Raw genomic sequence first — 12,238 nt, 5'->3', positions numbered from 1 at the left:
TTTCTGTAGCCTATAGCATTTTGGGAAATGCACTGGAGGAGGATTGTTCAAGAAAACTGAAGTAGAAGGGATAAATGAGGAAGAGGAAAGTTGGTTCTGTGAGTTTGGAGTTGGACATGTTTACATAGTGTTAAAGTCAGGTGCCATCTGTAGTTTCCCATATCTGCACCATATGCACGCTGTGAAGAAATACAGTACTACTGTAAATGCCAGAAAAGTGTTGTATTATGTGTAGTATTATGTTATGTTCTGTTGTTGTTCTGGCATTTGGCCATTGGGCTGCTGGTGGGACCCTATGTTGTCTACACACACACACTGCAAGGCTGCCCATTGTTCCCTGGCTGGTCTCTGTTATGGTCGCTTGAGCTTCATTAATGGACGCCAAGTATAGAAAAAGAAGGAAGGAAGGAAGGAGGGAGGGTGAAGAAGGAAGAAGTGAGGAGTGAAAGTAAGAGTAAGGAGATGTAGGTGAAGGCACCCCTAAGTTGACAGTGTTGTGCCCCACCAGGTAAAAAGGGAATAAACCCAGGGAGGGGAAAAAGCCACAGCAAGAGTGCTGAGTGTGATTGACATCTGGCTGTAGAGTGGTGTGGACCACAGGAACCTACCCAGCCATGTGGATGGGTTGGCAGGTAATCCCACTCTGGATGTTCCAGGGTTAGCAAGTTAAGTTAGGTGGAAGTTCCAAGATTACGTTGGTAATAAGGTCAAGTAGAGATTTGATTTCGGATTTGGGCAAGTCCCTCACAGGTTTGTATCCCTAGCTTGAGTTGGTTGTAGAGTCCTGTGCAGTTCTGTGCATACTCCATTAGTAATTTGTAGTATTTTCCATCAGAAATGAGCATATGCTCCTGTCCTTGAGGTATGTTTTGGAGTCAGATGAATAGTATTTTTGAAGATTTTCATAAATTGGGTAGTTATAAATAAGATTCTATTTCTCCACATATACAGTGGGGATTATTGATGATTTCCAATGTAGTCAACTTATGATTAATAGAGCCATGTCCAGTTATAATATATGTATAGTAGATGTCATGATACTTGTAATCCTTTTTAGGAATTTGCATATCCAAAGTCACCAAGGTGACTTTGGATATACAAATTTAGCATTAGCAGAGGCAGAAAGCAAGCTTATAAAGCATCAGCAAAAAAAAAAAAAAAAAAAAAACCCCTTCCCATTTCACCCACTCATTCACTCCAAAAGTTTGTCTAGTTCTGCCTTGAATTTATTTAAGCTCAACTTCCACAAAGATAGATGGAAGCTTGTTCCAGCAGCTGGAACAAGCAGCTGGAAGCTTGTGTCTATTTTACAACTTGTTCTATATAGTTGTTCTATTTTACAACTATAGAACAACTTAAACAAAATAGTTGTTCTATTTTACAACTATTTTAGGCACATCTATTTTACAACTTTCCTTCCTTAACTTGAATTTATGCCCATTCAGGTACACAATCTGAGCAAGAGGAAGAATCTCATCAGCATTGAGCTGGCTGAAACCATTCAAGGCCTTTTTGCCTCAATCAGATCACCTTGCAGGTACCTAATCTCCAGATGCTGCAACTTGCAGAACTTTTCTTCGTAAGAGCACCCCTTTGTTCCCCTCACCACTCTTGTTGCCCTTCTCGGTACTTGTTCTAGCAACTCTACATCCTTCCTGAAATGAGACCTCCAGACCTGTATGCAGTACTCGTGTGTGTATTCTGACCATTGCCTTATACAAAGGGATAATCACCTCCTTTTCCCTACTAGCAAAATTCCTTCCTATCATTGATAATACCCCATGACTTGCTCTGGCAGCCTGTCTGCATCTACACCTATGACTTCAAAAACCTCTTCACTAGCATTTCACATGACAATCTAGTTAATGTCCTCATACACTACTTTCAAAACCACCAAAAAAATTTGAAATGCAATAAACAATACTGGCACGATCTAATCAATCTCAACCTCAAAAATAACTAAATAATGATGGGAAACAGCATCTACTTACAGACAAGAGGGATAGCCATGGGATCTTGCTGCTCTAGCGCAATAGCCAACCTTTACTTACACCACTTTGAAAATAACATACAAGAAAGAATCAACATATATAGATATATCGATGATGTCCTAGTCATGAACTACGACAACTTCGAAACATTAGCCCAGGAAATCTAGTGTTCTATTTATTTTTTTGGGTGATGCTGTATATGCTTTCTTCCTTCATTATTTGCACTAATAATATTAAATTGGAATGAGCAGCAGCTTTCCTTTGGTGAGCAGCAGCCCGGAAAGCAAGTTGCTGGGGATTTCAGGAATTGCTGAGAGTCGTGAAACAAGTAAATACATGGGCTGTGTTAGAGTAACTAAGATTAAGAACAGGTGCATGTATACTTGCATGTACTCCAGTGCTAGGAGTACAGTAAATAAATTTGATGAATTTGAAGTACTGGTTAAGACATCCAAAGCGGATATTGTTTGGATATCAGAGACGTGGTGTCACTCAGATGTGAGGGATGCAGGTGGAATTTGAGGAGTACAGTGTGTATAGAAAGGGAGGAGGGGTGATGCTGTTAGTTAAGAAACTCATAAAATCTATGTAAGTGCATCCAGTTTACATAGATGGACAGTGCAATGTTGAGTCAGTTTAGTATGACATAAGCACTGTGAAAGCAAAAATGAGGGTAGCAGTTTGTTATAGGCCTAATGTACAATGAACAGTTATACAGAGAAATAGAGTGGGCCAGTAAATCAGAGTGTCTTATAATGGGGGATTTTAACTTCCCAGATATAGACTGGAACTTGTGGTTGGTCACTCGCACACTAGCAAGGCTTTTATGGATTTCTTGGATGATTGTTTTCTACAGCAGCATGTTAGAGAGGCAACAAGAGGGAGTAACACTCTTGCTCTGATTATCAGCAGTGATTATTCATGCATAAAGAATTTACAGTTAAAGGAACCACTAGGAGGCAGTGATCAGTGTACTGATGTGGGATTTACTTAAAGATGTAACTACCATCAGGGGTAAAAGGAAGGGTTAGAAGGGAAACAATAGAAAGCAATACTCTTGATCTGATTATCTAAGTTTGCCTATTATAGAAAGGTTGGCAGTGTTGTTAATGACAGTAAATCAAGATATGTTACTGCAATAAGATTTAGAAAAATTATTTGAGAAATGGCAGCTGAAGTTTAATACTGATAAATGCAAGGGACTGCATGTGGTTACCAGTAACCCATATTAATATAAAAACTGTGTGGTAGTGCACTTAGGTTAGTGGAAAATAAAGAAGACCTGGGTGTAATTGTGCACACTAACTGCCAGAACTGTTCATGGGTTTTTGTCAATGATATTCAGGAATTTTGCTAGAAGCTATAAGGAGGTATTATTCCATTGCATAAGGCAATGGCTAGGCAGAATCTTGGGTACTTCATACAGATCTGTAAGCCTTGTTTTAGATGGGATGTGGATCTGCTGAAATGGGTGCAGAGAAGCGAAATGAGATTGAAGTAAATAGAAGGATTTTCTTACTAAGACAGGCTTCAGCTTTGTGAACTGCGGCATCTGGGGACTAGGCGCCTGTGAGGTGATCCGGTTGAGATGTTTACGTGTTTGAATGGATCAGGCAAGATCAGTGCTGATGGTTTTATTCTTTTTTCTCAGACTATGCACATGAGGATGCATAAATTCAATTTGAGGAACAATGGTTGTAGAATGGATGTTCAGTAGTTTTTCTTCACCCAGCAGATAGTTGAATGTTGAAACAAACTTCCATCTTTTGAGTGGGCAGTTTGAATAAATTCAAGAAAGACAAACTATTGTAGGGGATATGGACAGGTGATGGGAATATTTTATTTTATTTTGACTGATGCTATATAAGCTTGCTCTCTTGCATTGTTAGCTATTATTGATGCAGTGGGAACAGGGAAACAGTTTATCAGTTGAGCTTTGATTATCTATATATTTAATACGGAAGCCATTTATTTTGACAGTCAGTGTGAACGATATGCTTAATGGATCAGACTGGAAGTGGTCTCAAATTGAAGATATTTCTTTATAGGTGTGCAGAAAGTTGTTAAAATTAAAAATTTTCAAATAGTTTTATTCTACGGAATTGGCCAGTTTTGTAGTACAAACAAGAATAGTTCAACATTCACTTCATAGTTGGAGCCACAGGAAGCTGTTAACTGTTAAACAAACAGTTATCTAAGTTGATAAGGCATTTTTTTCTGATTAACAATTTGCACTTCAACTATTTAACTGATTAACAATTTGCATGTTCACACAATCATGTCCTTTGTTCCAAAAAAAAAATAAAATGAATAATTAATAATAATAAAACTGCTACCAATTGCAAAATTGCCTACCTTAAAAAATCTAATCATTAGGATTCCATTGCGCTGCTCACTATATGTCCTCACGTTGTGCATGCAAGCCCATACACTTATTGCCATTCGTTACATTTAATACATTCAGAACTCATCATTTTATCGTTATTGTTATCAACTTCGAGTTTATTTGTTTTTTGGGGTTTATTTAAGGTAAGTAATTTAAGGATTTAGAAGTATGTCACAGTCAGAAAGTGGAAGACATGTTTGCTGTCATGCTGCTCTGACTGGTCGTATTGAACATACCTTGTGGCAAAGAAAAAACGTGCCTTTTTTGTTTTTCTGCAAATGTATTCAAGATTGTTCTGAAAGACCAATCCTGAATACATTTACACGTATATATTGATACTACATGGGTACTACATTTCTTTAGGACAGCTAGAGAAAAACTCTGCTATCAATTGTGAAATTTTCACAGCAGGTACAGCTAGCTGTAGCCATTGCATATGATAGGCCTAACTGATTTGGTTTCAAATTGAAGATATTTCTTCCTAGGTGTGCAGAAACATAGGAAACTACAACAATTCCAAATAGTTTTATTTTACAGAACAGGCCTATTTTCTCTGCTAGCACTGCCTACCTTAAAAGAAAGAATAGTTTTATTTTACAGAAATAAGAAATGAGAAAGGATTCTATGCATACTGGCATGTTTGCTCACGATCAAACACATTTCTTTAGGATAGCTAGAGAAAAACCTTTGCTACCAATTGTGAAATTTTCATAATGGATACAGCTAGTCAACTATATTGACCTTTGAATACAGTCATATACATCACAAGCTGAGCTCAAGGCTCAGAGGAATTGCCCATGGCCATATCCATCTGAATCATAATATTCTTGGATGAAATATTGAGTGTTGGTTTTGTAACAAAAATCATTAAGGTAAGAATTAAATTTTAAAAAATTATAATATTTAAGTGGATACCAAAAATTTATAAATTACTGAACTTAAAAATTTAAATTTACTTAAAATCTAAAAGAGTCAAACTTAATTAGAATTTGCTTCACAAAAGGTAGGAATTTAATTTGCAAAAATCAAATTTCCATTGTATTAAAGAAAATAAGCAAATGCAATAATTAGTCCTAATTGGTAGAAATGAATTAACTGCATGGCCTGCATACTCTCCTGATATAAATCCACTGTATTTCTTATGATAACACTCAGGCTTTTGTTTACGCTGCCTTATTTTATAATGCACACATTCAAACATCTGTGAAAACAGTGTGCATAAATTAATTTAATAATAAAAAAAAAATAACTCTACAGTGATCTTTACTTTCATTCTATAAGAAAAAAGAAGAAAATAGTCTGTAACTCAGAAGGCTGGCACATTCGTACCTATATTCTTATAAACAATTTCTGATTTAATCTGTGTTGTTGATTAGGTCCTAAACTGTAAATTAGAAATTTATACAAGTAAATAATTATCATCAAGTGCCTTATTTTTTTTTCCAGTAAAGAATATTTAATAAATTCATTTTTTATTTAGTAAGTAATGTGTATTTTAAGTCATTCTTTTGCAATTGCTTTCACTTCCCTCCTCAGTTATCTCTAGGTCAGAGCTTTTGAAAAGGTGGCGGCTCTACTTGATGGAGGTAGAAAGTTTGAATGCATTTAAACAGGGATTGGACAAAATATTAGTAGGGATGGGCAAATGGTGTGAATATTTTTTTCCTGCATCATTTTTCCAATACTACTTGAATGAATAAATAAAAAAGACATTTACAAAGAAAATATGGCCAAAAAGGTTTTAAGCTATAAATGTTGATAAAACATTTATGGCTTAAAAATTTATAAATACAACTTTAGAAGAAGCAGGAAAGTTCAATAGGGTTTCTTCTCTATAGAAAGCATATCCAAATAAAGAAGGAGGGCAACAGTACACAAAAGATTAGTGATTACAAATTGTGCTCTGTTTATTTCCTCCTTTTCCATACTGCTTTATTTGTACTATTATGCACTTTTTTACTGATAAATGGCTGAATGTTTAGTACTTGTTAATTTCCTAAGTCATTGATTGTTTAAATTTGTGTTTCAAGACAAAAATGTCTTGAATCTGTGGTGTTGAGCAAAATTACTTAAATCCTGGTGTCTTGTCATGGAAATTAATATTAAGAAGAATAAAGTACTATGAAGTTGGCTTAAAAATTATAAATCAATAATAGAATATGTATATATATGTATTTTGTAAATGATGTACACCTCAAGTTATATGTATAAGGACATTAACTTCATAAAGACTTTCTCTCCTGATAATATTGGTTTGTTGTAAAAATAATTCATATAATATTAAGTCAGCAGTGGCAAAAGAATGCCTATGCAAATGATTTTGTCTTCATCTGCTTATAATATCATACTATTACATAATGTAATTATGTAATACTATTATGTAATTGCATTATGTAATAGTAATTTGCCTCATTTAATGTAAGTCATTTATAAATATAAGTATAGTAAATTTTATTTAAGATTCTGGAAAATATTCATTAGAGCATATATATTTTTTTGAAGATTTATTCCTATGAATAAATAAAAATATTTTAAAGTATGACTTTAACAAGATTAAAATGTATTTTTCAGATTTAACACAGCAATTAACAGTTTAATATGTCAATTAACATTACCCTCTGTGAACCTTGAATTTCTGGATTATGTCTAAACTTGATTTAAGCAGTTTTCTTTTTATCCTGTAACTATTATCTGTTTTTTTCCAATATTCTGTTTGACATATAGTCACTGAGTATTCAATTTAATTTTGTTAGAGCCTAACACTTAAAGAGAAAAGTGGCACACTCAAGTTTAAGGAGAAATCATCTGAGGAGGTTCTTAGCTACAAGAATTTACTTCTCTGGATGGTGCGCCTTGTTCATGCTGATCCAATGTTGATGCTAAATGTAAAGTAACTTCTCTGTTACATACATGTTTAAAATTTTACTTTAAAGAATAATTAAACCTTGTATTTCTTCTTAGTGCCAGTTTGTAATTCTTGATGGTTCAATTAAGCACACATCAGTGCACTTATGAGGTTATTTAAACAGATCTTCCATTTATAAAATTTTATAAATTTTATAAAATGTGATAAAATGTTATATCACATTTATAAAATTTTGTTATATACCATTTCAAAGTAATGATTTATAAAAAAAATTAAATCATCCTTTAGCATTTAGAAGAATACTTAAGACGAATTTAAATCCTTAAAAAATTACTTAATCCTTTTGCAATTACATATGTATATCTACATTTTTCCTGTGTGGTCCCTGAATATTACATAGGTCCACTTTTTCATGTCATATCGGATAAACTTCAAATGTGTCCATTTGTCCCTTGAGGCTGTCACATTCTCTCAGATATACCAAGCTGTGCTTGCTACCTGGGTGTCTAAAACACTAATGGAACTGATATTCATTATGAACACTTAAGTCAAGTGGACTTAATTTTGGCAAAGTCTGGTTGGTCTGTAACAGCCAGATCCTTTGCTTGCACCTTCACGAAGGTGGTACTGATAGTAACCCTGGGTATAACCCCCCCACGTGCAAGTCCTGAAATATAGCACCTATCACACTGTAGGTGATTGCCCAAGTGCGAACCAATATAAGCAGTGGTCGAGGTGTAGTGCCAGACCACATGGAGGAATGCCGTCCCTTTGTGTTACCAAGCGATACTAGGTGATATATGGGGCTCATCAACTGGTGCAATACCACCACTTTGCTTTTTTTTTTTTTTTTTACGAAAACCCCAAACACGAAAGGTATCAAAACCTATAGTACTTAGTACCGTGCACGGGTTGAAGGAGAAGTATGGGGGGGAGTGCCAGAAACTTTGCTCTAGAGACTAAACATGGGTTTCACCACTTCAAGCCTCCAATAAGTAAGGTGGTGGTATTTCACCGGTTGATGAAAGTCGTCTACCACCTAGAACTTATTGGAGGCTTGAAGTGGTGGAACCCATGTTTAGTCTCCAGAGCAAAGCTCCAGCAAACCATCTTCCATCATGCAGTATGATTGATGTTTTTTGAACTTATGATGGACATCATGGTCAGAACCAATCTTCCTTACATTTCACAGGTACAGATCTGTGTTTGCAGGCTGGCCACTAGATAGTCCACCAGACTGTGAATGTATTGGTAACCCTCTAGGAGGCTTCCAGATAAGCTAGTGTATGCTGGGTCTTGCTGCCTCTACTCTGCCAGATAGTGACTGGAGGGAATCTGAGTAGTATGTATGCTGGGAGCATTGTTGATGCCACATTATGTCCAGGAGCTCGGTATAGTCTACCGTTTGTATGCCTTATCCAAACATTTCATTACTTCATACAGCATGTGCCCCCCCCACCTTTTCCTACTACTGAATACACTACAAATTGTCACACTAATACGAAAAAACTTATCTTGGAAAAGATCTAAATCTTCCAAACACTTCCCTGTTCTTTACACAGATATGTGTGGTCTCAGTTCTAATCTGAATCATGTCCATTTCCACTTACAGTCTGCCAAACCCCATGTACTTTTTTCTGACAGAGTTCCAGTTATCGATTGATTCAATACTACTCATCTCACTAGTCTGAATTATTTGCTATGATTCCTTTCACTTCAAAGGTGATACTTCTGTGCATATGTCCATTTTGATATACCCTGTCAGAGACTTAGTAATTTGGAATCTCATATTTTTGATTTTATCTAGCTTAATATCTCTCTACCACATTGTGTCAGATTCATCTGTTGCCTCTATTGTTCTCCCAACTTCACTAATCACTTGGAACTCTTTGACCTCCTCTCTTTGAAATTCCTATCATTGTTTGGCACATACCTTTAGCTGCTGTTGTGCTGTAAAACCTCCTATAACAATAACAACTCTTTGAAACTTGACTTTCTCCAGTCAACTTTTCTAACAGTGAGGTAATTTTTTCCTGTTGATTTTAATGTTCACAACTGCAGCTGGGTTCTGTTTCTAGTCACACGGACCAAGTTGGTCGAGATACTGAGGCTTTTGCAATTACTAATGACCTCGCACAGAATACCAGATAATCCTAACCACACAACCAACACGCTTGGTCTTTTTTCACACAAACAACCCTTCTAAGTATATGGTCGAGGTGAGTGGTCCTCTAGGCATCTCAGATCACAACTTGGTGACGGTCTTCTCCAAAGGAGCCTTTCTCTTGTGTCCATTCTCAACTTCATGTTGTTTGGCATTACAGGAATGCAAAATGGGATGATCTGTATGATATCTTTCTTTTCTCCCCCCCCCCTGATATCAACGTTTGTTCATATCTTGTCAGATCTTGTCCTCTATTCCACACTCCACCTTAAAATCTCGTCCTTTATCTACACCTTTGTTTTCCAATAAATGTGCTAATGCTGTTCATGAGAAGAATGTTGCATATCGTAATTGGCTTGTTTCCAAATTGAAAATGACTTGTTTCCACACCTTAAGGTTCATTTTTTGCCTACATCAAAGCTCACAACCATTGTAAAGCAGTAATTAATCAGTCCAAACTAGTCTGCAAACAAGCTAAGCTCGCAACCATTGTAAAGCAGTAATTAATCAGTCCAAACTAGTCTGCAAACAAGCTGCGTAAAAAACTTGCTTCTTGTCCAAATGGTAGGCATGCATTCTGGTCTCTTGCCAAAGCTGTTGGCCACAACTTTTGCCAGTGTCCGTTCTCATCTCTGGCAAAACCAGATTGTTCTATTGCCACTTTTTTTTTTTTTTTATGTGAACCCCAAACACGAGAGGTATTAGAACCTATAGTACTTAGTACCGTGCTTGGGTTGGAGGTTGAGAAGACGAAAGAAGATATTTGTTGACATTGCACTTGAACTTCCGTAGATTGTAATTTTCAGGAAATACATATGAAGGAAGGTCGTTCCAGAAAACGGCAGTTGAATGAATAAACGAGGAAGATGAAAAGTTGGTTCTGTGAGTTTTAAGTTGGACAGTAAATGGATGTTGGCTGGTGGTGGCACGTGTTTGGACTGTTTTGAAAGAGAGAGCGGGAATTATAGAAGCCAATTCAGAAGAACAGTGCCCATGGAAGTATCTGTAGAAGAGGTATGCAGCAGAAACAGTACATCTATGAGAAAGCGAGTGGAGAGAGAGAGACTCTGCTAGAGATGAATCATTAATTAACCTAACTGCCCTCTTCTGAATGGAATCAAGAAGCCTGAGAGAGGTTTTGGGGGCACCACCCCAGATGTGGGAACAATATTCCATGACAGGGCGGATTTGCGATTTGTACAGAGTGAGCAGCTATTTGGAAGAAAAGTAACGCTGAGAGCGAAAGAGAAAACCAAGTTTTTTAGAAGCAGAGGAAGCAATATTTGTAATGTGCTTGTGCCAAGAGAGATTAGAAGTGAGGGTAATCCCCAAAAGAGATATATTATTTTGCCTAGAAATCGGAGTGTCACTAAAGATAAGCATAGGAGCAGAAGAATCCTTTTTGCGAGATATAAGACAAGACTGAGTTTTAGAAGGGTTGAAATCAACTAAGTTGTCTTTGTCCCACTGGAGAATTATCTGAAGATCGGCATTTAAGGAATTGGTAGCAGATTTTCGAGAAGTTGAAGCTGATTGAGCAGGACAAGGTTTCTCAAAATGGAAAGTGGATTGCAATGTGCTATCATTGACAAAACTATGGATAGGATTTCCAGCCAATGAAAGAAGGTCATTAATATACAAGAGGAAAAGAGTGGGGGAAAGAACTGAACCTTGGGGGACACTGGCATTAGTGGAGAAGTTAGAAGATAGAGAGCCATCTACCATCACCCTCAGTGAGCAATCAGAGAGAAAACTGGATAACCAATTACTAAAAACAGTTGGCAAACCATAAGATGGAAGCATGCTTAGAAGACCTTTATGCCAAACATGATCAAAAGCCTTTGAGGTGTCAAGAGCAACTACTTGTGTTTCACCGAACATTTCCATTGAATTAGTCCATAAATAGGTAACATAAGCCAGAATATCACCAGTGGATCGATACTGATGGAATCCATACTGACGATCGTTGATCAGACGGAAGGTTTCTAGGTAGTTTAAGAGTTGGCGGTTAATTGATTTCTCCATTACTTTTGAAAGAGTAGAAGTAATTGCAATGGGACGATAATTGGATGGGAGCGATTTGTCACCCTTTTTAGGAACTGGCTGGATATGAGCAAATTTCCAAACAGAAGGAAAATCACCTTTGGAATAAGAAAGTGAAAAAGGTCGGCAAAGAATAGGAGTAAGTTCAGGAGCACAGGTTTTGAGAACAAGTGGAGAAATACCATCAGGACCTGGAGCTTTCTTAGCATCAAGATTCATCAAAATCCTTCTGATATCCTTTTGACCACAGGAGGCATTGAATGGAGCGTGTTGGGAATGGTGGGAGGTGTTTTACCAAGATTATTAATACATGAGCTGGAAGAAAAATGGGATGCTAGCAGGTCAGCTTTATCCTTGGCTGAAGTGGCAACAGAACCATCTGGTTTGGACAGAGGTGAGAGCAAAGATGGGAAAAGTTGCGGCCAATAGCTTTGGCAAGAGACTGAATGCTCGGCTACCATTGGGGCAAGAAGCAAGTTTTCTACTCTTAGCCTGTTCAAACTCTAGTTTGGACTGATTAATAACTGCTTTACAACTGTTACGAGCTTTGGTAGAGGCAGAAAATGAAACTGAAGAATTAGAAACAAACCAATTACGATATGCAACATTGTTCTCTTGGACAGCCTTAGCACATTTATTGGAAAACCAAGGTTTAGATAAAGGACGAGATTTTAAAGTGGAGTGTGAGATAAGGGATTCCATTCCTGCAAGAATAATTTCACTGACACGATCTGAGCAAACGTTGACATCAGAAGTTTTGAAACAGTAATCTGACCAAGGAAAAGAAG

The 12,238-nt window shown here is 36.8% G+C and overlaps 1 protein-coding gene across 1 annotated transcript in view; it reads left to right on the top strand.

The window, feature by feature from the left end:
• The window catches only part of Nf1 (neurofibromin 1), a 1,111,953-nt gene that overhangs the window by 351,455 nt on the left and 748,260 nt on the right, over positions 1-12,238 (top strand). The window contains exon 14 of the mRNA XM_090369763.1: positions 7,131-7,262. Coding sequence (XP_090225889.1) covers positions 7,131-7,262 — 132 coding nt within the window. The remainder of the gene's footprint in view (positions 1-7,130; positions 7,263-12,238) is intronic.

Source organism: Mastigoproctus giganteus, chromosome 3, assembly GCF_048544385.1.
Source record: "Mastigoproctus giganteus isolate SK-2022 chromosome 3, ASM4854438v1, whole genome shotgun sequence".
Classification (NCBI taxonomy): Eukaryota; Metazoa; Arthropoda; class Arachnida; order Uropygi; family Thelyphonidae; genus Mastigoproctus; species Mastigoproctus giganteus.
This window is presented reverse-complemented; position numbering and strand designations above follow the sequence as displayed.